At 37.3% G+C, this 22,932-nt stretch overlaps 1 protein-coding gene and 1 long non-coding RNA gene across 6 annotated transcripts in view; one reads left to right on the forward strand and one right to left on the reverse strand.

Moving 5' to 3' along the window:
- The window catches only part of LOC120789596, a 28,093-nt gene extending 24,951 nt beyond the window's left edge, over positions 1 to 3,142 (reverse strand). Inside the window, exon 1 of the long non-coding RNA XR_005707422.1 lies at positions 3,005 to 3,142. This is a non-coding gene — a long non-coding RNA (uncharacterized LOC120789596). The remainder of the gene's footprint in view (positions 1 to 3,004) is intronic.
- A 268-nt stretch (positions 3,143 to 3,410) lies between these two features.
- vstm2a (V-set and transmembrane domain containing 2A) overlaps positions 3,411 to 22,932 on the forward strand; it is a 73,137-nt gene continuing 53,615 nt past the window's right edge. For 2 of the 5 annotated variants that reach the window (XM_040127448.1, XM_040127447.1), the window contains exons 1-2: positions 4,578 to 4,702; positions 5,798 to 5,964. In XM_040127448.1, coding sequence (XP_039983382.1) covers positions 4,624 to 4,702; positions 5,798 to 5,964 — 246 coding nt within the window. In that variant the 5' untranslated portion in view covers positions 4,578 to 4,623. Of the gene's footprint in view, positions 3,593 to 4,119; positions 4,400 to 4,577; positions 4,703 to 5,797; positions 5,965 to 22,932 lie in introns of those variants that run through there. The other 3 variants (XM_040127449.1, XM_040127451.1, XM_040127450.1) reach the window with 3 other exon arrangements.

The raw sequence follows: 22,932 nt of genomic DNA on the forward strand, positions 1-22,932 counted from the left end.
GGGAAAAACATATGTACTTCTTAAAATCTTAAATAATTAATTGAATAAGGGCCTTTGAAATTATGGTGTTTTCAGGGATTTATTTTGTGCTTTTTAAAAAAAAGTTTTTCCGTCATTTGCAAAGGACTTTAGCAAGAGACAAGCTAAGGTACTGTATCTATAGCCAGGCATACATTAAATAAAATTAAATAAGGAACTGTTGTTTCATAGTCCATCAATCATATAGTGAAGTTTTGCAAATTTCTAAAAAATGTATTTTCTCCTTCAATGGAAACACCTGTTCCAAAAATGTGTGTAAAATCTACAAACATTACATATGATAAACATGGATTTTAATGTCCTTAAAAGGTGCATATCAGTAAGTTGTGCTTGTGTGCATCAAATGTGAAAAAAAAAAAAAGTTTAAAACCATATTGATTATGTATCATCTGTTGACACCTCCAAACACCCCCACCAAGCAAGAGCAAACACATCTTCAAGCTGCTACCAAACAGATGGGAGAAAGATTGTTTCTGCCAAAGAGATGCTGCAAACAGAAGAAAGTTTTTTTCAAACTGAACAGCCATAGAAAATGGCAGCTCACCAATCAAATTCCCTCCATCTCAAAAGAGTGCTGTAGTGATGATATATTTCTAAGCCCACCATTGACAATTCTGTAATTCTCTGTTCCTGCTGCACATACTTCCAATGGAGTTTATGCACTCTGTTTAGAACAAACACAGATTTTAAAATATATATATTTTTAAATGCTATGCACAGTCCTGGTAGAAATTATTGGCAGCAATAAATGCCAATTACCCTATTTTTAATAGTCAAAATATTTTACTAAAATTTCCGAGCTTACTGTACAAAAGAAAATAAAAAAACCTAAATTTATATAATAGTGAAATAATACAAACACTAAATATACCCAGACACAATTATTGGCACCCTTGACTCGTATTTGGTTGCAGAACCTTTGGCAACAATGACAGACTCCAGACATTTCTAGTAGCCATCTAGAAACTTCTTACACCTGTCTGCTGGTAGTTTCTGTCACTCTTCTATTGCAATGCGTTCAAGCTCTTCTAAGTTTGCAGGATTCCTTTTTTCAGTGGCAGATTTCAGCTCTCTCCAAAGGTTTTCAACGGGATTTAGGACAGGACTCATTGCTGGCCAGTCTAAAACAGCCCATCTTTTCCTTTTCAACCACTCTTTTGTGCTGCTGGATGTGTGATTTGGTCGTTATCCTGCTAAAAGACCCAAAACCTTTGCCTCAAACCTAGTTTTCTGACACTGGGTAACACATTTCACTCTTAAATGCCTTGGTTATCTTCTGATTTCATCATTCCTTTGATACATTCAATGCCTCCAGTACCAAAGGGAGCAAAGCAGCCCCACAGCACGATAGAACCTCCACCAGGTTTTACTGTAGGTAGGGTGTTCTTTTCCTTATAGGTTTCATTGGCCTATAAACAAACCGATGCACTACATTCCCGAAGAGCTCTAATCTGGTTTCATCTGTCCATTGAACATTATCCCAGAAAGATAGTGGCTTATCTATGAGAGTATTTCCAAACATTAGTCTTTCTATGCCCTTCTTTCTACAGTGGTGTCCTCCTTGGCCTTGGTTTAGTGTGTGGCGTATGGTACAGACTGACACCACCACCTCCAGATTGCTCCAGGTCAGCCTGAAGCTTTTTAGATATCTTGCATGATGTTTTTTCCACAATCTGCATCATTGAGTTTCTTCTTAGCAAAAAGTTCTTGAATCGTCTTAACAGTTTAATGACTATGAAACTTCTTTATAATAATTTTTATTTCAAGATATGAAAGCATTTTGTTGTTGTTGTTCAGTAACTTTGGACATACAAAATTGGTTAGTTTGCATTTATTTCTGAAGATTTTCTAAATTTTGCACTTAAAATTCAGCCGTGCCATAAATGCAACCAGCACTATATAGACAGTTGTTTTAAAAAGTGTTGTTGGTGCAGCCACTCTGGCAACAGCTTAGAAACTTAACTTTAGAATTTTATACAAATACATTGTTGGAAAAATATACATTTCTCACTCTGTGTTCATGATTTTCAGATATTCTGACAGTATATTTGATTTCCTTGCTTTTGTTATTGGTCTGCTATTTCCTCTTAGCGACAAAACATAAGACACATGAATTTCTTTTCTCTCCAAATCTTCTCTCAACTTAGAGCACCATCAACATCTGGCGGAATCTGGAGTGTCTGACTGAGTTGAATAAAATCCTTTTATTTTCATTCAACTGTTGGCAGCTGGGAATAAGGTTTAATATACAAGAACGTTGTGCATATACAGTGAACGGATGTTTTTCTCTGTATCTTCGTTCGTATTAGATAACAGGCTGATCATTAGAGGCCCTGCAAATGTATTTACTGAATTAGCTATTTACGATGAGTAACGGGGACCTACATGAACAGACTATTTTGTTACAAGGTTTTGGTTTAGTTTCACATGAGAGATTTCTTTATTTTTGTCTTTTTGTCTGTGCTCTTTTCACTGATTTAAAGAGGTTGCTTGCTGTTTCTTTGTTGTAGCCAGGCCGCTGTAAATCAAATCTGATGAAAACACACCCACGCAGCTCTGATGAAAGAAATCCGATGGGTTTCAACCCTTAATAACCTTTTTCTTTTTTTTTTCAAAACCAAATTGTTGCTTTTGTAGTCATGGAATTTTATGTTATTGTGAAAAACTCATGATTTGAAAGAAAGTTTTCAGGGGCTTTAAATCAACAATGCAAACTTCTAGGGGCTCCTTGCATGAAATATGATTAATTAGCCAGCTTGGAAGGTGAGTGATTTCAGCAGCAAAGGCAGCTGCTTTCACGTCTGAAAGTGATGTTCCAGAACCTGTCTCCCCTGCTTCATCTGACTTGGATTAACACTTCAAAACGGTGATTTTTATTCTTCCCCCATTTAGCTGCGAAGTCAAAGGATTAAAGGAACTAAAGGATAGGTTCACATTTTAAAGTATATATTTAAATAATACTGACCTGCTCCATATATAATACGTTCCAATGGTTCCTGGTTGCTGTAATTGTTCATACAATCCATACAGTCCATAGCGTCTGCAAAGGGATCCCATCCTAAAGCGTTCAGTACAGCTGGGAAACTGTCTTGCACGCCAGCCCTCATCGCCCCCCCCCCCGTCACCTCTTTACTATCCACTGTCAAAATAAAGGCACAAAATAGCCTCGACAAACGTACTTAAAAACAATTACCGAGTGACAACCAAAACTTTTAAAAAGCTATAGATTTTTAACTTGACGATGGCTCTTCTCATTAAAGAATTTAAATGGTATTTAACTTTTTCTTTTTTTTATTCCTGAAAGTAAGGACGGATGGAATCATTGTCTTTTCAAGTGTTTAGCGGGTGTAACTTTAAAACAGACACACATTCTTACTCGATGTACAGTTGTGAGTCTGCTGTGAACCAAATGGCAGCTGGGACCAGTGATTATCCAGCCATCTTTAGACCAGTCTCTTTAATACCTCTGCCCGCAGACATTTTTGTTGATCGGGGAGAGAAACGTGCTCATCCCAAATGGATGATCCTTGATTGGTCTCTGAATCGATTTGGAGTAAGTATTTGGACTGGCACGAATTGTGCCCATCGCAACAATGGGCAGCGTGTTCTCAGTCTGCTCAGGAGACAAATAATGTTCCAGCGGGATCTCTTTTATCTTAACGATTCTGGACATGCCGAGCTTGCCCTAAACGTGCCGGGTCGCCGTTCCAAACCCGTCCCCCTCCCTGTTTAATCCAATCTAACGCTAAATTATTGTTTTATAGCTGCTTAGACGGGCTGTCGGAGTGTCTCCTGAATGCATAAGCATACAAGAGTTCGACACACCCACACTAAATACGCACACTTCTTTATGCTAGAGACTTCTATAGCTTTGACGGTGTAGGTTTTCTGTTCCGCCCGTTTATGTTCTGCTAGGTAGCTTTGTTACCAGGCATTCAATAGTTGCCAGGCATTCAATACACCTGTCATTTAAAAAGTACAGCACAAAAAAAAAAAAAAAAAAACCCACAAAAAAACAAAATGGCAAGCTCCACATCATGCGGGGCGCATTATATAAAAATTCACAATGAAAGTCTTTCATGAAGATGGAAATATATGCGTCGCAGAAATGTGCTTTCAAGGTGACAGTAAGGGGCCTGGTGAGGACTAGACTTGCGGAGGTGTGGAGTGTGCGGACTCCATGGTGATCCACTAGACTGACGTCTCTACCGTAGCGCAGAGGAGGACCGCAGCCCGGGCTATTGTACAGACTTCAATAAAGCCAAGCAGTCGACAGTCTCTCCTTCAGAGGGACAGAGAGGAGGAGAATAAAGAACTTCCGCAACGTTAAACCGTGGTTTTGCAGCATGTTCCACCTTCGGTAATCTCCGTTTAATCACACTCGCTCAGCAACTGCTTGATTCTGCGGCTGTGTAGCCTATATATATATATATATATATATATATATATATATATTGTATTTATTTATTTTTTTTTTTAATATATATATTTTATTTATTTATTTATTTATTTTGGAAAGATTTCGTCTCCCTCCCCCCCCCTTCGGTTGATGTAAAAAAAAAAAATCCGTCCCTCTATACTGGAATGATGTGGACCTCTCATGATACTGTTGGATTTGTTTTCTTAGTCGGATTTTGTGTGCAATACGGATTCTCCTTTGAAGGTAAGAACTGCAAATTTTCCCTCAGTCTATGTCAGTGTCATCGCGTCGGTGCAAGCTGCACGGTCGGAGAAAGTGTTCAAGTGCGCAGCCTATCTGGAAAAGCAAAGGAGGACGTTTGGAGGAAAAGAGGAAATATTTTAAGTGCGATGCATTGTAATAAAGCACAGTGAGAGAAAAGCAGTCTCGCGAATTTTTTTTTTTTTTTAATTTTTTTTTGATGACAAAAAAATGCAACTGGTGATTTGTTTGAAATCGAGTCATTTGACATTAGGCGGAGGTAAGCGAGCGGCGGGTTTTCTGGCATGTTTCTCTCATTCTAGAACACAGGTTGTGGCCAAAAAAGAAATAATTCCCTTCAGTTGTTGCTTTGAATATAAAGCGACTGATCAGCCGGGGATTTCAGCACCGCGGACGCTGCTGCATGCGGCTTTCCGTGGTCTTGAAAGCGACAGTCCAGAGCTGTTCCCCCTCTTCATTTGAGGTTACTTTCAAACTGCCTCTGTGCTCATCTTCCTCCTTAAAGCTGCATTCCCAGATCACCCGATAAACACGCACAACCCTATAAACTGTCTAATAACGGCTTTAATTTCTTATACATGTTTTTATTAAAGTTTGAATGCACGAATATCCCCACGCTGTTTTCCACCGTCGCTTCCACTCTCCTGTAGGCTATATTTTCTTTTTAGCCCCCCTCCAACCAAATTCCTTTGTCACGTCTTGTGTTTATCACTTTAAGCTTTCTTTGTGTGTGTGCGTGTGTGTGTGTGTGTGTGTGTGTGCTCACATTCGGGTACTGTCAAGTTTTATTTAGTGTTTAGTCGAGGTCTCAAATAGCTGGACAACGGCCACAGAAAATATGGAATAAGACTGTGCGACTGTGCGTTATGTAAACTCCCAATAAAGACGCGTCACTATCTGTGACATGGGGGGAGCCCCCCGCCATCTCCCTCAGTGAGAAGAAGAACGCATCTTAATCAAGCGCTCGGTTCCACTAGCAGACCATTAAAGTGCTAATTCGCAGGCATTCATTTGCTTATAGAAATCACACACATTGTCCTCATTATAACCCCCCACCACCACTTCTCTCATCTGTAGGTCGCTTCACGGATGTGCCCTCCAACATGACGGTTAAAGAGGGACAAAACATAGAAATGGCGTGTGCTTTCCAGAGCAGATCCGCGTCTGTGTATTTGGAGATCCAGTGGTGGTTCGTGAAAGCACCGGAACCCACTGACAGCAAGGAGGACATCGATGCTGAGCAGGTACTATAATTTTCTTTCCTTTTCTTCGTCCCCATCAAGAGCTGTGCGATTTATGTAAGGACACCCACTCGTGAGGGGAATAAAAGCATCCAACATGTTTCCGCGCTATTACGCACAAGCACCTTTTGTCATCACCGTCGTGCTTGTGTAGCAGTTCCGACGACACTGTCGGGCACTGATGCTGGAACATTTTTGCTTGCCTGTTTTCTTGCAAGGAAAAGTGTGTTAGAACCTTAAAAAAAATCTTCAGCTGCTGCCTTGAAGTGATCAAAAACCAGTTAGCTGGTTGAAACTTCTTTTTCTTAAACTATTTTGAGCATTAAATTATTGGAAACCACTGTTAAATTTTTATCTCCACAGAGACAGACCCTTTTCTATTAGAAATGGCCATTTAAGCTTTTAAAATCTATCTTTTAATATCCATCAGGTCTTTTTTTCATACTTGATTTGATGTTTTTGGATTGGATGTCCCTTCTTTCCCTCAGTCAGTTAAATTTTTCCCTCCACACACTGTGCAGTGAGGCATGAAGAAAGAAAATAGGAACAATGATCAAGGAGTACTGTGAAAACAGAAAAAGAAAATAGCTCGTTCTGGATATTAATAACACAATAAATGAAGTAAATGAGCCTGACTGTTCACGAATGGATAAAAAGTGGCCGAATCAACACAGCCAAAGCATATTCTTGTATATGGCCTCATTAAACAGTGCACTGGAAGCGCCATGTATTGCATTACTGCTGGTTATGACAGCTTCCCTCGCCCCAAAAAATGATTCCCTGCTTAGTGGCTGAAAGTGACTAAATGTGTTTACTGCATTCAAATGGATGGAAGTGACTTGGTTACATATTGTATGGCAGGTAGCTTCATGTCAAGATTTGGAAGGGTTGGTGTATTGTCGTGAAAGGCATCAAACAGTGCTCTTTCTATTTCTGTGACAAAGAGATATATGTTTGTGTGACAGGAGGGTGGATGATTATCCATGTGGCTTTAATTATTGTTCCATTGTTGCTCAGCTCTCATAGTGGCATCAGCCAGGCTTTGATGTGGGTTTGTCCAACGTGACTCTTGGATGTTGGGCTGAAGTGGCCTATTGATGCAGACATCACATTGTTACCCACATTTCTTATCATGGAAGGCTTTTTGAAATGAAAGCTGATCTGTTTGTGTGTGTGTGTGTGTGTGTGTGTGTTTGTCCTGCAGCACTCAAGTTTGAATGGGAACAGAATCAAGGCTGTGTGAGAGATGCTGCTTGGGAGCCAGTTGGTCTCCCAAAGATTTAGGGAAAATGATCACGGAGTTTTACAATGCAAATATGTATGAAAATACAAGCTGCATGCATGAAAAGTAAGAGCTGCCGGATCTTTGAAAGGATGACATGAAAAGAGCAATGTCGAGAAGACAGTCAGCAGGTTCATACTGAAATAGTGTGGAGGAAGGAAAGTAAGTGTCGGGTAGAGGGGTGGGTGGCTCCTTTATCTTTTATCTCTCAATGACCCAGGATCAGTTCTAAACTTTACAAGTTGTCCAACTCCACTGTGAGACATATTTTTTTTTGTAAGCTGGATTCCTTATTCGAATATATTTTTAAATTATTATTATTATGATTTTTTTTTACAGCTTTTCAGTCATATCACAAAAAAGAAACATCAAAACATAACATCTAACATCTATACCCATACCCAGCCATATCCACACCTACAAAAGATAAAAACTGGTATACAATATACAAAGAGAAGGAGAAACATAGCAATAAATAAAAAGAGAGGGGAAAAAAACATTACAGCAGCAGTCTTAAATGATAAGTTATCATATTACAAGTTGTCCCATAAATCTCATTGTTTCATTTTACACATGGATGCAGTGTCATGTCTGCCAGACAGAGAGAGCACCCTGCATACCATAGTTCAGAAGTAACCAGTATCCCTACAGTACTCAATGGATTCGGAGAAACTGGTTTGGACAGCAATGCAAAAATGAAATTAAAACGTAATATAAACCCAAACATTACTGCAATATAGTCAATTTTGTTGTTTTCAAGAAATAAGCATTAATAAACAACATAAAACACTAATTCTGTTTAAATATACATCTAAGTAAACTATGTTTCCAGCTCCTACACATTTTTTTTTTCTCACATGCAGCAGGCAGCTTAATTCGGTCATTTGGGATTTAAACTGCTGTGTAAGGAGTCTTTATTCCAAAGCGTTAAAATTAATGCATTGTTAACGTTTCACACTGAACTGCTACTATCTTTAAAATCACAATCTAAGGTGACTTTCCTCAGATTGCAGTTTTCTTGATCTGGGGTTAATTCCAATCCAAATTTAAATTCAAGCTGAGTGAATGAAGCAAAGACATTATATACACCGATCAGCCACAACATTACAACCAGTTTCTAGTTATAATGTTGTGGCGGATTTGTGTATATCATCAACAGTTACAGTCCCTCATCTGCTCCATAATAAGAAAGCATCGAATCTTAACAAACCTTAAACCATTTTAAGGTTTGTTAAAAAACAACAAACAGGTCAATAGAGAAAAGCTACTGTTTGGCTACAGCTTTCACAACAAGTGGTAAAGGATTCTCCTCACATATTATAAATGACATGCTGTCGGTTCATAATTATGCATAAACACAGTCAGACAGTAACAAATTATTCACACCTTCATGACAAAGAGGAGTCATGCTGCGGACAGGATTGGCTACACTTGTGATGTTGTTGATTCAAGTCAAAGACTAAAGAGTGGAGGAGACTGATGGTGGAGCACCACTTTAAGTTAATTATATGCTGCTAAAGAACATGAGCAGATTATCATGCTAATGCTGGGTCATCAGTCTGTATGGCACTTTGGATGCTGTTTTTTTTTATTTTTATTTTTTTAACAAAGCAGCATAGGCCATGATTATACATGATTAAATTAAAATTAAATTAATTTCCCTTTAAGTAGTGAATTTTGGAAACTCTGTGACTGAGAATAGAATTTACTCTTAGTCTTTCTGTTTATTGTCCCAGGAGGGAGTTTTTTTTTTTTCTTCACATTCTGCACATGGTGTTTCACATGAAAAACCAACATATATATGCAAATACATACAGTGAACATATGGTCATATGTAAACATATGCATTCATTAATGTACATACAGTATCATCCTATACATCCTTATTTATTTCATATATTTATTTACAAGATGTACTTTCAAAAAATGTCGCAGTATTAGCCAGCCAGCCAATTTTCAAAAGCAGTCTTTTGAAAATATGTTCAGGGAATCAAGATTTTAAAAAAAATTTTTTTTAATGATGGCAAGAAGACAGCCAGAATAAGAAAGCAGAATTAAAAATAAATACTTTTTCAGCCAGTCCGCTAATCTCTTCTATGTCCCCAGTGAATTACTGAAATTATTCCAATTCAGCAAGAAAAGAATATAACTTTTTGAATGACCTCCTCTTAACTCATATACATAAGTACTAGACAGTACTATTTTTTAAAAGATAAGTGTGGATTCATTTTGTATTTTTTTTTTCCTATTCTCAGACCAAAACCAAAAAAGTCTGCTTTGAAGGAAATGAAATTGCTGCCTACAAAGTGCTCCCTGCTTAAAGTGCGTAGGGAGGAGGTTGGGTTGATGGTCGACATACAAAATTCAGGACTTTGACACTGGAGATAGTGGTACATGTTCGGGGCTCTGTGGCTACATTCAGGCAACAGAAACTCTGGTCCAGTTTAGGAAAAGATCATGATTTTGATTGATCATTTAGGAAGTTTCTGTAACATTGACCAGGTGCTGTGAGTGTCTATACATAACCATAAAACAATGAATGATGCTGTAATTGCTATAAGGGCCTATTGTAAAGAAAACAATGAAATATCTCAGTGAATGTTTTGCTGCTATGTTTAATATCAAAATTTTGGGACTTTGTAAATATGTTAACATTAACAGAGTTTCTTCATTATTTTGATTAAAAAGAAAAACATATTTACTGTTGCGAATTAATTCTATATAGATGTAGTTTCTGAGGGAGCGGGTAGGCGACCCCTCATCACATGTACCATGCACTATGGCTATTTGAGTGATGTAGACTGATTTTCCCCCTGAAAACTGCTCAGATTGTTTGATTTAAATGATTTTTTTAACAAAGCAGCATAGGCCATGATTATACATGATTAAATTAAATTAAAATTAAATTAATTTCCTTTAAGTAGTGAATTTTGGAAACTCTGTGACTGAGAATAGAATTTACTCTTAGTCTTTCTGTTTATTGTCCCAGGAGGAGTTTTTTTTTCTTCACATTCTGCACATGGTGTTTCACATGAAAAACCAACATATATATGCAAATACATACAGTGAACATATGGTCATATGTAAACATATGCATTCATTAATGTACATACAGTATCATCCTATACATCCTTATTTATTTCATATATTTATTTACAAGATGTACTTTCAAAAAATGTCGCAGTATTAGCCAGCCAGCCAATTTTCAAAAGCAGTCTTTTGAAAATATGTTCAGGGAATCAAGATTTTAAAAAAAAATTTTTTTAATGATGGCAAGAAGACAGCCAGAATAAGAAAGCAGAATTAAAAATAAATACTTTTTCAGCCAGTCCGCTAATCTCTTCTATGTCCCCAGTGAATTACTGAAATTATTCCAATTCAGCAAGAAAAGAATATAACTTTTTGAATGACCTCCTCTTAACTCATATACATAAGTACTAGACAGTACTATTTTTTAAAAGATAAGTGTGGATTCATTTTGTATTTTTTTTTTCCTATTCTCAGACCAAAACCAAAAAAGTCTGCTTTGAAGGAAATGAAATTGCTGCCTACAAAGTGCTCCCTGCTTAAAGTGCGTAGGGAGGAGGTTGGGTTGATGGTCGACATACAAAATTCAGGACTTTGACACTGGAGATAGTGGTACATGTTCAGGGCTCTGTGGCTACATTCAGGCAACAGAAACTCTGGTCCAGTTTAGGAAAAGATCATGATTTTGATTGATCATTTAGGAAGTTTCTGTAACATTGACCAGGTGCTGTGAGTGTCTATACATAACCATAAAACAATGAATGATGCTGTAATTGCTATAAGGGCCTATTGTAAAGAAAACAATGAAATATCTCAGTGAATGTTTTGCTGCTATGTTTAATATCAAAATTTTGGGACTTTGTAAATATGTTAACATTAACAGAGTTTCTTCATTATTTTGATTAAAAAGAAAAACATATTTACTGTTGCGAATTAATTCTATATAGATGTAGTTTCTGAGGGAGCGGGTAGGCGACCCCTCATCACATGTACCATGCACTATGGCTATTTGAGTGATGTAGACTGATTTTCCCCCTGAAAACTGCTCAGATTGTTTGATTTAAATGATTTTTTTTAACAACCTAAAAAGGTAAACATCCAGTAGTTGTAAAGGAAAAGCAAAGGTGAGATAAAAGTCACGATAGAATGAATGAAATTATTGTTTGTAGAACAATATTTGTTAATCTATTTTAATCTTCTGTTAAAATACCATGTTAGTGTAATGCTGTTTAGCAGCCGACTGAAAAGTCTGCCATGATAAACAGAGTAGTTATCACCAAAAACTGCAAATCACCTAATGCTGGACATCATAGATCCAGATCAAAACCATCTATTCAACTGATCTAACCACTGCATACTGTATTAGTCAAATCTGTAGTTAATCTTGTAATATCATACATACAAGTCAGAGGTGAAAACATAATGTGCTTCCTCTGGTGGAGGTAATAAATAAGTATATCCTGAGGCTGTGAATTTCTGCTTTGCTGCTTTAACCTCCATCACAGAACCAAAAAGCCTAGACAGAACAGAACACAGACTCCTGGGTAATGGAGATAACTGAAAGGTACGGCACACATGGTGGACAAAGGGCTTCATTTCCATGTATTTTAATTTAGAAATACATTAGTGAATTCCCCTTTTGGTTTTAAACCCTAAATCCCTCTTATTCTGAAGAGGTGGATTCGATTCTTCTCTGGGTTTGATCTGTCTTTTTTATCCAGCTAATCCGGCCACTGTTGTTTGCCATAAGATCAATTTATTGAGTAAATCTTTACAACCCTGTCCACTGGTAATTCTATTTGGTGTAGGATTATGTCTGAATATAAGGAGAAAAAAAAAAGACAAGCTTAGTTATATCTGTGAAGGTAACTGTTCTCATCCTATCAGCCAAGGCTAAGCTTTGACAGTATGAATTTTGAAGCTGGATCAAGCAAAAGCACGGAGAATGAGAGATGATGTCGGAGACTTGACACAGATGTGTGCTGTTTAAATATTCAAACTGCATTTCATTCTTCAAATACCGCCTGGAGTGTATGAATGGCTAGACTGCTGCTGGACTCAAATGTGGATTTCCCTGACCTGGGATGTGTTAAAAGATGGTGTGACGTGCCTGTAATAGTGAGATGAATTTTTTTAAAAGTAAGCAGACATGATGTGAGGCTTTCCTCAGCCGGGCCCACAAACGAAAATAGGGATCAGCTGAGGCCTGGGGTCAGAATACAAACGACCATTACATAAAACATCCACTTGTGCACTTTGACCAAAATACACTCGTGCCACAGCAAGCTTTACCTCGCTTAACAAGGAAGCATACAATCCACTTGCTGCTGTGCTCTCTGAATGACCTTACTGTCTACTTCTCCGCCCTTCCATCAATGCCTGACTGCAGCTCATAGAGCCTCCTCCAACACTCTCATTCTCATAGCTACACCAGGAGTCAATATGATACACCAGGCGCAGTCCTGGTAACTGCTCTCATCAGCTTTATTGCCCTGCAATGCACACACACGTCTGTAGCGTCTGTAATGGTTTCCAAAGGGTTTGCAGTGAACAAGAGTTCTCCACAGGAGGCTGCTGTTTGTGTGTGAGCAGGCACTGACACATGAGAGAGTTTGCAGCTTTTGTTTTCAACTAGTGGACTGTGGACTGCTCAGTCAGGCTCCTCTACAGTCATCAGTCATGGAAAGAAGGCTTCCTTTGAAATTACTGAAAGCCGCTGCATAACTGCATTAAGCTCCTGGTGCACCTGCCTTCCGTTTTCCTGCATCAGTGTCACATTCTAACAATCTTCTCTTGAATGAATCAACTCAAATTTTCATACTCTGAAATAAGATAAATTCAAGTGAGCGATAGAATTGTATGACCATTGTTCCCTCAGCTTAACCTCTGTGATGGCTCAAAGTACAAGTCGCACTTCTGGACCAGCCTGTCATTTTTAAGCATTTCTCAGAATTTGAGAACAAATTTATGATAACTAAAGAGTGACAGTGTTGAATCATAGCAGTTATCGCATAAAAAGACCAAAGCCGCAAATAATACTTTTCAGCGTCACGGCCATTGGTTCATACTGAAGAATTACAGTATCTGCAATATCCAGCTAAAATCACAATAAATTTTCCCCAAAAATAACGTCATAGTTATTTTTAAATTATTCACTTAATTTTATTTTATCATTGAGTGGAAGAAAATGGTTTGAGATGGGAGATTGAGCAGAAATGTTACTTTAGCCTCTGAGCCTCTGAGTAATCAGGCTTTTGTAGATGTTTGATTGACAGCTGACAAGGGCATGCCGACACAATGTAAACAAACCAAGGACAGACAGTGTTTTATTATCAGTGGTATTGAAGAATAAGGGTCCCAACATTTTGCAAAGACTGATCCAAACTGACCGATTATTGACATCAGATAAGGTTATAAGCTTTTTGACGTGTTACAAGCAAGTAGCTAATTAGCTATCTAGTCTGTAAACTGATGTTAGTATTGCAGGCTTTTGTTCACCAATTCAGCAAGCCAAAGTGCACCAGAAGACACATCCCCATGTTTGTAAGTTAGATAACAAGGAGACAGTAGTAGTAGTAGTACCCCAGCAGCCAAATGATTGAAGTGTATACCCACCCATCCGTCAGCCTCTTAGTGGGAGGGCTGCTAGTGTACATGTTTGCTAAAAAGCTAATGTGCTAATTTAGCTAAATATATCTAAGTTAGAAGAGGACAATAAATGAGCAAAAATCATTTCAGTTGGACTTATATTTTTACTATATGTAAAAATAAAATTAGAATATAGTTTGTAAAAAGACAATAATTTCCATTTAGTAAATGTTTCTCAAACAGGAAGAAAATTGTTGGGGACTATTTTCAGCAGCGGATTATGGATTTATGAATACGTAGTTTCATTTTTAAGCAAGTGTCATTAATCTCCTAAAACAGCTGGGCACTGTAGTTTTTATAAAACATGACTCAAACTTGAAGAAATAAGGCAGTTTTTAGGGACTCTGTTCAGTGGCGGATTAACACACATTTGGTGCTCAAGTGAGTATTTATGGCATCAGGACAGTGTATGTGGGACTGAGTCAAAATAAACTAAAGTGCGTGTGTGAGTGTGTGTGTGTTCATGGCAATAACATTGTAGCTCACTGACGTGTTTTTAATAGTTTTTGGACAATGATGGAGCTCTATGGCACAGAGGAATAAGATTATATCAGTCTTTGGATACACACGCTATACCTCTTAGCAGGATACATTCAGGGTCGGTTTTAGTCTTCTCATTTGTTTAGAATAGGAAATATATAGAATATCACCAGGATTGTGCTTTAAAAAGTAGAATAACTAAAATCGATTCACAACACATTTTTCTTGGTGAATTGTGACTAATGTACAAAGCAAATATTGGAGAAAGGTTATACCAAGGTTTTGTAGTGAAAAGGCATTTATTCGGTCATGATGCCAGCAGACTGAGTGTTATGGAAGATGACTGCCTGTTCTGGTGTCAGAGAGATTGAGAAACGGAGCTCTGTCAGCCGATTCTACAATATCTCAGAAAAAAAAAATATCCACAGCTATACTTCTTTTCCTATTGATAAATCTGATTCAGATGGCTTCCTGCTTTTTTCGCTTTTGAAAATCAAAGTGTTGGAATGACCCATTGGTCATATGCGATACAACAACGCGTTTTGAAATTTGAAGGTCAGAGAAGGGTTTTTACTATTTCATAGATTTTAACTGTGCTTGGATTTTCACAGTTAATTGTAATTTGGTCTGTGTTTTATGGTGGTATGACACTCTTTCCTGCAACTTTTTTGTTTTTTGTCTGCAACAGGGCCTGCTCTCACATGACAATATGGTTCTTACTGTTTTTAAAAATGTTCCATAAATAAAAGTCCTTTAGAATAGCATGCGCACACATTCAAAACAGTAAATGAGGTTAATAAATAAATCTGCCATATGATTTTCTAATTCTGAAAGCCATGTCGCTTTCTTAGTCTGAGTTCTCATTTCTAAAGTACCAGTAAAACCCTGATGTGGAACTTTAAATGGCACTATTGTTGGATCCAGGACAGCTACAGCTATGTTGGATCTATTTATGTGCTGTGGCAGAATGAGATGATGGAGGGAGGGATGAGGGCAGATGGAAAAAACATATGGGAGGTATGATGCAATAAGGATACAGGATACCTCTAGGGAAGTAGCTGGGAAAGATTTGTACGTGCATGCAAAACAAATCCTCATTTACTGTCCCATGTGTATATTGGCCAAACTGTATCACATGAGCACAGCAGACTCACAAAGCAGGGACTTGATGTTTAACTGAAGCAAGCTGTTCAAGCCTCTTCCCCATGATAATGGATAGAGTGCTAACAGTGGCAGTGTACTACTAACTAGAGTGCATTCAGAAAGTGTTCAGACGCCTCCAATTTTTTCACATTTTTTTATGTTGCAGCCTTATGCTAAAACTATTTAGATTCATTTTCCCCTCACCAATCTACACCTAATACCCCATAATGGCAAAGTGAAAGCAAAATTTAATAAATTTTTGCAAATTTATTAAAGAGGGAAAACTGAAATATCAAACTGACATAAATATTCAGACCCTTTGCTATGACACTTGATATTTAGCTCAGGTGCCCTTCATTTCTCATCATCTTTGAGATGGTTCTACACCTTGATTTGAATCCACCTGAGGTAAATTCAATAGATTGGACATGATTTGGAAAGGCCCCTCTCTATATAAGGTCTCACAGTTGACAATGCTTATCAGAGCAAAACTTAAGCCATGAGGTCAGAGCTGCAGAGCTCAGAGACAGGATTGTGTCGAGGCACAGATCTGGGGAAGGCTACAAACAAATTTCTGCTGCATTGAAGGTTCCCGAGAGTGGCCTCCATAATTCATCGATGGAAGAAGTTTGGAACAACCAGGACTCATCCTAGAGCTGGCTGCCCAGTCAAATTGAGCAGTTTTGGTGAGAAGGGCCTTGGTCACAGAGGTGACCAAGGTCACTCTGGCTGAGCTCCAGAGATCCTGTGTGGAGATGGGAGAAATGTATATCCTATATAACTTACATTCAATAATCTTGAAATGTCATAAGAAGGAGCACAAAGTTTGGTTTAAGCTTGACTAGTTGCTAAGCCTGAAAAATAACCTGGTTTAAGCCAGTCTAGAAGTATTCTTCATCTGCATAACAGTTAAAGACCTGAAGCGAAACAGTATTTTTCTTTTTTCCTGGTCCATTAATCATCTCAAAGAATGTCTAAGCAAACATTTGCCTATTTACACATCCAGCACACACAGAGCATTGTTATTATACATTTTGAGTTGTGATTCTGGTGACCCAATGAAGTCTAATATTCACTCTGCTTTTTACTCTGTTTTGGTCTCCACCAACTACTGAGGGGAAGAAAAAAAAAATATATATATATATGTCTTTCTAGGGTAGTGTACAGTAGGTTCTTATAGCTTTTAACTAAAACAGTAAAATTGAGGACCAAAACAATGAGCTGGAATAAAAATCTGCCAGACATCAGTTTAGAATATTAAATGTGAAAGCTTTTAAGAGCACATGTAGAGATTTATCAGTGAGGGCCAAAAGCAAACAAAGTGGACATTTTTTTTCTCTAAATCTTAAAAACTTCAAACACTAAAAATCTTTAAATTCTCAATTCAAGATTGAAGCCACGGTTGCCTACAAACATCAATTTGCTGCTGCTCTCACATGTCAATAGATTCACTGCAGCCAATGTATTTAACAACAGCTTCCCCATAATCTACCATATTCCTTGTGGTGCTTAAATCAGCAGCAGATACTGATCAGTGATGGCAGAAAAAGGGTTTATATTCATTACAGTGGGACAGGAAATTAAACATGGATTAGGGAGATGGTTTATCTTTGCTGTTTGATAGTAGAGGTAGATTATAATATATGCGTAATGACAGAGGTATTAACGTTTGCTGTGACTTTAACACCTTGGAAATCAGCTTATATACACTGCCTATTTTCTTCTTGTTGATGTGAATGCACAAGCCTTATTTTATTTTATTGCTGATATGGCAGTGAGGATCACGTTGAAAATAGGACCTGCTGCTGCATTTCTGATGTGATGTGTATATTCATTTAAACTATTAGCGCTTCACTTTTACAGTCGGCAATGTTTTTTCACTGGTGTTTTCAACCTCCACCTAGGCACTCTGTGGACTTGTTTTAAAATGGATTTTCCATCCTGCAAGTGCGAAATCTCAACACATACCTGAACCACACACACTCCTATTCTTCTTGATTGGACACAGACTCCTTTATTTTCCAAGAAGCGTGAGATCATATTATTTCCTATCACAAGGGTGCAGGTCATAAGCAGAAAAGTCAATTTATTGCTTTTGATGTCAGCCGTGGTAACCACCTTGTGGCTGATCCACGACCAGACAAGACAGGTGGCTGATCTCATATCGGCCTTTTTCTAACCACAGTTGCAGATAATTCAATCAGTGGATCTTTTTCTCTCACTGTTCATCTCGACCCCTTTGTTACACTGTTACCAAAAGGAAACTGAACCCATTTGGTGTCACAAGAGCAGCTGTCAGGCCCTGAGAAGTACTTTTCAAATTGAATCAGAGGCTTCTCAAAGATGCCTACAGATAATGTCTTTGATGTCAGCTCTGTTGGAATACTTTTCCGTTGCTAGAAACATTGCGTTGCTGTGCTATCTGACGCAGGGATTTATTTGTGTTTATTTGCACAAGTCTTGTTGATCATGTGTCTATAGAGTCTGGATGAAAACAGTGTCTGATTGGCATCGTGTAGGGGTAAGTATCTCCGCCTCTTGGGTGTTTCAATATGTAGCGAGATACACGATCCAAGATCCAAAAGAAAACTAAAAACAGTACAGATAGATTGGTAACAATATGATACACTGAAAGTAAAAGCCAATTTGACTTGAAAAGATCAATGTTCTATCTATATTAATTTTCATTTTATTTTCTATCACTAGTGGTAAACATGGGCAGTTAAACAGGATTCTGGGTAACTTTGTAGGCAGTGCCCAGGGTGGATGAATTTTCACTGAAATGCCTAGCATACAATTCATCACCAATGTTTGAAAAATTTAGAAGGTAATAAACACTTACCACTGTTCTGGCAAAACTATTCCTACCACTGCATGATAAAAAAATATTTTTATCTATTTCCTAATTTGTGGCTGTGACTCGTATCCGTTATTTTATTTTATTTATTCTTTTATTCCCAAACAGGCATGCCGTTTGAGAAACAGGTTAAATATCTTTTTTATCATTCATCATATTTTTTTATTCAGATGGTTAAAAGAGTATGAAAATACGTTCAGGACACCATTAAGTGTTTTTGTATGACCTTCTGGGTTTTTCAAAACTTGCTATGTTATTATCTTTGAGAGAAACTTGCGACTACATTCGGCAGGTTACTTTACTGTCGACACACACATCTTCTCCTTAAATTGGTAGTAAGGTTTGTGGTTTGTGGTATTCATAAAACACTGGCATGTTTTATGAATAAGTTAAGTGACTGTAGCTCCTAGCTCGGAGAGAAGGGAAAAGTTGTACATAGAGAGAGTTACTTGGAAAGATTGTCCTTTTTTGATTGCCATATTGATTTTTCTCACAGAGTTTGGGTGGGTGTATCTATGTAGCTGTTTCTGTGACTGTTGCACGTGTGTAATTTTCAGATATGTATTAGCTAATCTTTGCTTCTCTTGTTTCATGCAATTTCATCTTGTGTCAAAAGATATCAAACACAGGACTGACTCTTCTTCTTTGTGGTAAATACAAAGCTGCAGTGGTCTCTGTACTTCAGGCTAAAACTCTGAAGTAATCTGCACTTCGGGCCACCTTCAACTTTATATTGTAATTAGTCATCATAACTTAGAAATCTGTAAACTGTGCTGCTGTGTTTTGTTTTGTGTGAGATGGGCATAATAAGGTCTAAATGTGTATGGTATCAACTATAAGACATGTTAGATTTTACAAATGCCTGGTGAATAATAGCACTATAATCTAAATAGAAAAGAGAGAATGCAAACAGAGACACATCATCAACTGACACCATCCATTTGTGTCACTCATTCATGTGTTGAAAATTTGTTTAAAAACAATAAGCTGCCTGGTACAGCCCAAAAAATACCACCGTGCAAAGGGGCCTGTTGACCGATGAGGGGATTTTTTGTATCCTTCCAAGGATCCGCTGGTTTCCATTCCATTCAGCTTGGAAAGTCTGCTTTAATTTTCATGGCAGCATTTCCAACAGATCTTGAAGCATGATGCTGTGATGTCCCTAAGTAATTTCAAAGAACTCATTAAGAGCATGATTAGTTTTAGTTATAATGATCTTAATTAATATAAGGGTGTTTTTAATAAAATAGTTGCTCCATTGATGTATTTACTATCTATTACTATTTGTTGTTATGAGTTCCTTGTTTTTTCTTGAACTCTATTTTTATGATATAAACTCAGCACAGGATTTTGTTAATCAAAATGTTCTTTCGGAGCAAAATAATTAGTATATTAATTAATATCTTAATAGTGTGACGGTTGATTAGTTGACTTGTGATACTTCCTTGAGTTGTGTAATCACAATGATTATTAGGTCTACATTATTTTATTTTAAAGTAATTATTATTCAACGACAATGCATTACAGGCTTTTTAATTCATTTGTACTTATACTGTAAAGGCATCCATGGCCATGGCTGCATGTCATCCTTTGTATTTCTCGATTCCCACTTTCCATATTTCATGATAGTGTGAGTAAAGAAAAAAAGAGCAGAGTCTTATATGTTCCACATGGTAGGGCTTTTGCCTATGACTGTTGTATCTGTTTAGTGTTTTAAGATTAATAATAACTAAATTTAGAGTTTAAATTGGATCCCTGCAAATTATAATGACTGAGAATTATGGGCAAATTTAAAAAGAATAACCTGATAAATGACCTATGCATAAAACTATAAATATTGTTTGTTTTTGACGTTATGAAATTCCAAGTTTAAGTTGAAGGACAGGACAACTGTGCTAAACAGTACCTGAGGAGGAAAGTGTTGCTTCCATTTAGCTCTAGATCATAATGGTAGCAGGCTTTTACCAGAGGAAGAGCTGAGGGTGATTTGCTTCAGCTTACAAGACTTATGGCCTGTAATGCTTTCCCTGTGGAGCTTAGATCTAATGTAGTGGACTTTTATTGGCTATCATGATTAATTTCTCTAATGGCTTAAGGTCCCTTTTACTCACCTATCTTCACTGAGACATAGATAATTACATGCCAGCTGCCAGATTTTAAATATAGATTGTATTTTTCCCTAATTTAGTAGAAATAATTACTTTTACATCCCATCCATTCTTTTGAGCAAAGGCCTAACATTATATATCTAAAATAAAATGGCGATGGCTGCCGAGCCACAGGGAATGGAGGCATAGACAAGGTCTTGGCAGGACACATGCTGTTAAAGGTTTTCTAAAGATTTAAAATTTTTGCTCTACCCAAACAGAAGTCAGTTTACAGAATTATCTTCGCCTTTGTCTGGACAAGTCGGCGACACAGTGGAGCCACAAAATCTCCAACAATAGCTGATTCAAATTTGTGGGAAAAAGCAGAAAGTAAGAGAATCATGCTCTATTGTTCCTAGAAATATGACTTGGTGACTCAATGGGACCTTTAAAGATTCCAAAAAAAAAAATAGGACATAACCAAATTGTAGTGACAAAATTAAGTTATTACAAATCATTAACAGTAACAGGGCTGGATTAAAGCACTAGTAGAGTCAGTGCAGAAAAATGAGCTGTCAGCCTCCAATGACCATCCAGTTTCTTCCACATTGTATGCTCTGTAGAGATGTAACAGAATACAAATACATTATTCTGATATGAAGAGATGAGATGTTCTGAACAGATATGGACAGCATCCAAATGTCCTAAGTGTAACTGACAGAGACAACGTCTACAATCAGCTGAACTCACTATTTCCTGTTAATTGAGAGTGTATCAAGGACACATGTCCATAAATATCAAAACGCTAGTCCTTATCACTTTTGTCTTATAATCATCAGTCATCCAGGTGACTAGTAGTTCAGATTTGCCAAAATGTAAACATATAGCATGCTAAAATGAAGAAAACAAAAACTTGGAGAAGATACGGAGTTCCGTATCTAGTCATTCAGCCATGTTCATTTGCAAAGCCTTTTATTCAGTTTTCCTTGCATTTTCTAGTCAGTGCATGATAAAGCCTGACTGATGTTGCACATGTTATGATTTGATATTGAAGTCATCCTACCAGTGTACGAACAACCTCTTTTTGTCTTTAAATGATGTGATATGGCCTAATTGGCTTATATTTTATCATAGACACTTCAAATGGTCTCCCTTCATTACAACGTCTAGTTTTAAAGCAATAACATGTATTGTAGCCCAAAGAGCTTTTTCGACCTGCAGCTTTACATAACACCCCAGTTCATTGTGTGGTATAGTTAGTAATTAGTAATTTGTTTGTGTTAACTTGAAGAAGCACAAATTGATTCATGAAATGCACCAGATAAGCACGATAATGTATATACTATAAAGTAAGTAATAAAGGCCTTAGAACTAGATGCTACCCTTTATGTGATGGGGATCCAAGACCCCATCATCTTAATTTATTATATAATTGCCACACAGTGAACTTGGGGCCTTTGTGCCCCCTGAAGGTCTTGGGTGCTATTATTATTATTATTATTATTATTTTTATTATTAGTATTATTATTATTGGTTTTATTTCAAATAGGAGCAGTTTAGGCACAGTTTTCAGACTTGTTGCCCGAAGATTTTTCACATTGCTGTCAAGCACTGTAGGTGATAATGAGAAATACCTTAATGTGAAGGGCATGACCTATAGTTTTGGGCTGAAAACACAGTACACGTGCAGAATAACTTCTTAATTAATTTCTTTGACAGACCTAACACATGTGTGTGAGTACCTTAGAGGTTATTAATACTTGCAAGTTCTAATTGACAGTTTAAATCCCGAAGCCAGCTGAGAAAAAAATGGTACAAAATGGTCAGTATGGTTTGCCTGGAGCCTTTTATTACCGTAATAATGAGAATGAATTATTATATTATTACAAATGTATTATAACAAGACTGAGGGTCTACACTTGTGCTAGCAGCTCTGTGAGACTGTACGTAGGCACAGTGGTGCTTTGAGCTAAATGCTAATGTCAGTATGCTAACATGCCCAAAATTACAATATTAATATGCAGATGTTTAGCAGGTAGAATATTCACCAAGCACACCATCTTTTTTGGCTTGTTTGCATGCTAACTTTTGCTAATTAACACTAAACACAAAATACAGCTGAGGCTGATTGGAATTTCGTTAGTTTTGCAGGTATTTGAATATAAAGCCAAGTATTGGATAAACCAAAACTTTGACCTGAGTACGGGAATATGAATGTCTGTACCAAATTTTTTGGCAGTCTTTCAAATAGTTGCTGAGATATTTACAGAGGTATTTACCATAGCTGTGAATTAACTAGTCTTGCAGCTAGCATGATTAAAAATACCTCAATCACTATAAAATGGCCTTTTCTGCATGTCTTCTCGATCTAATTTAAAGGGTGCGGTTAATCCACCCAAAATAGGTTTTTCTTTTTCAGTTTGTGACTTGTTGTGATTACATTCGAT

Source organism: Xiphias gladius, chromosome 5 (assembly GCF_016859285.1).
Source record: "Xiphias gladius isolate SHS-SW01 ecotype Sanya breed wild chromosome 5, ASM1685928v1, whole genome shotgun sequence".
In the NCBI taxonomy this organism is placed as follows: Eukaryota; Metazoa; Chordata; class Actinopteri; order Istiophoriformes; family Xiphiidae; genus Xiphias; species Xiphias gladius.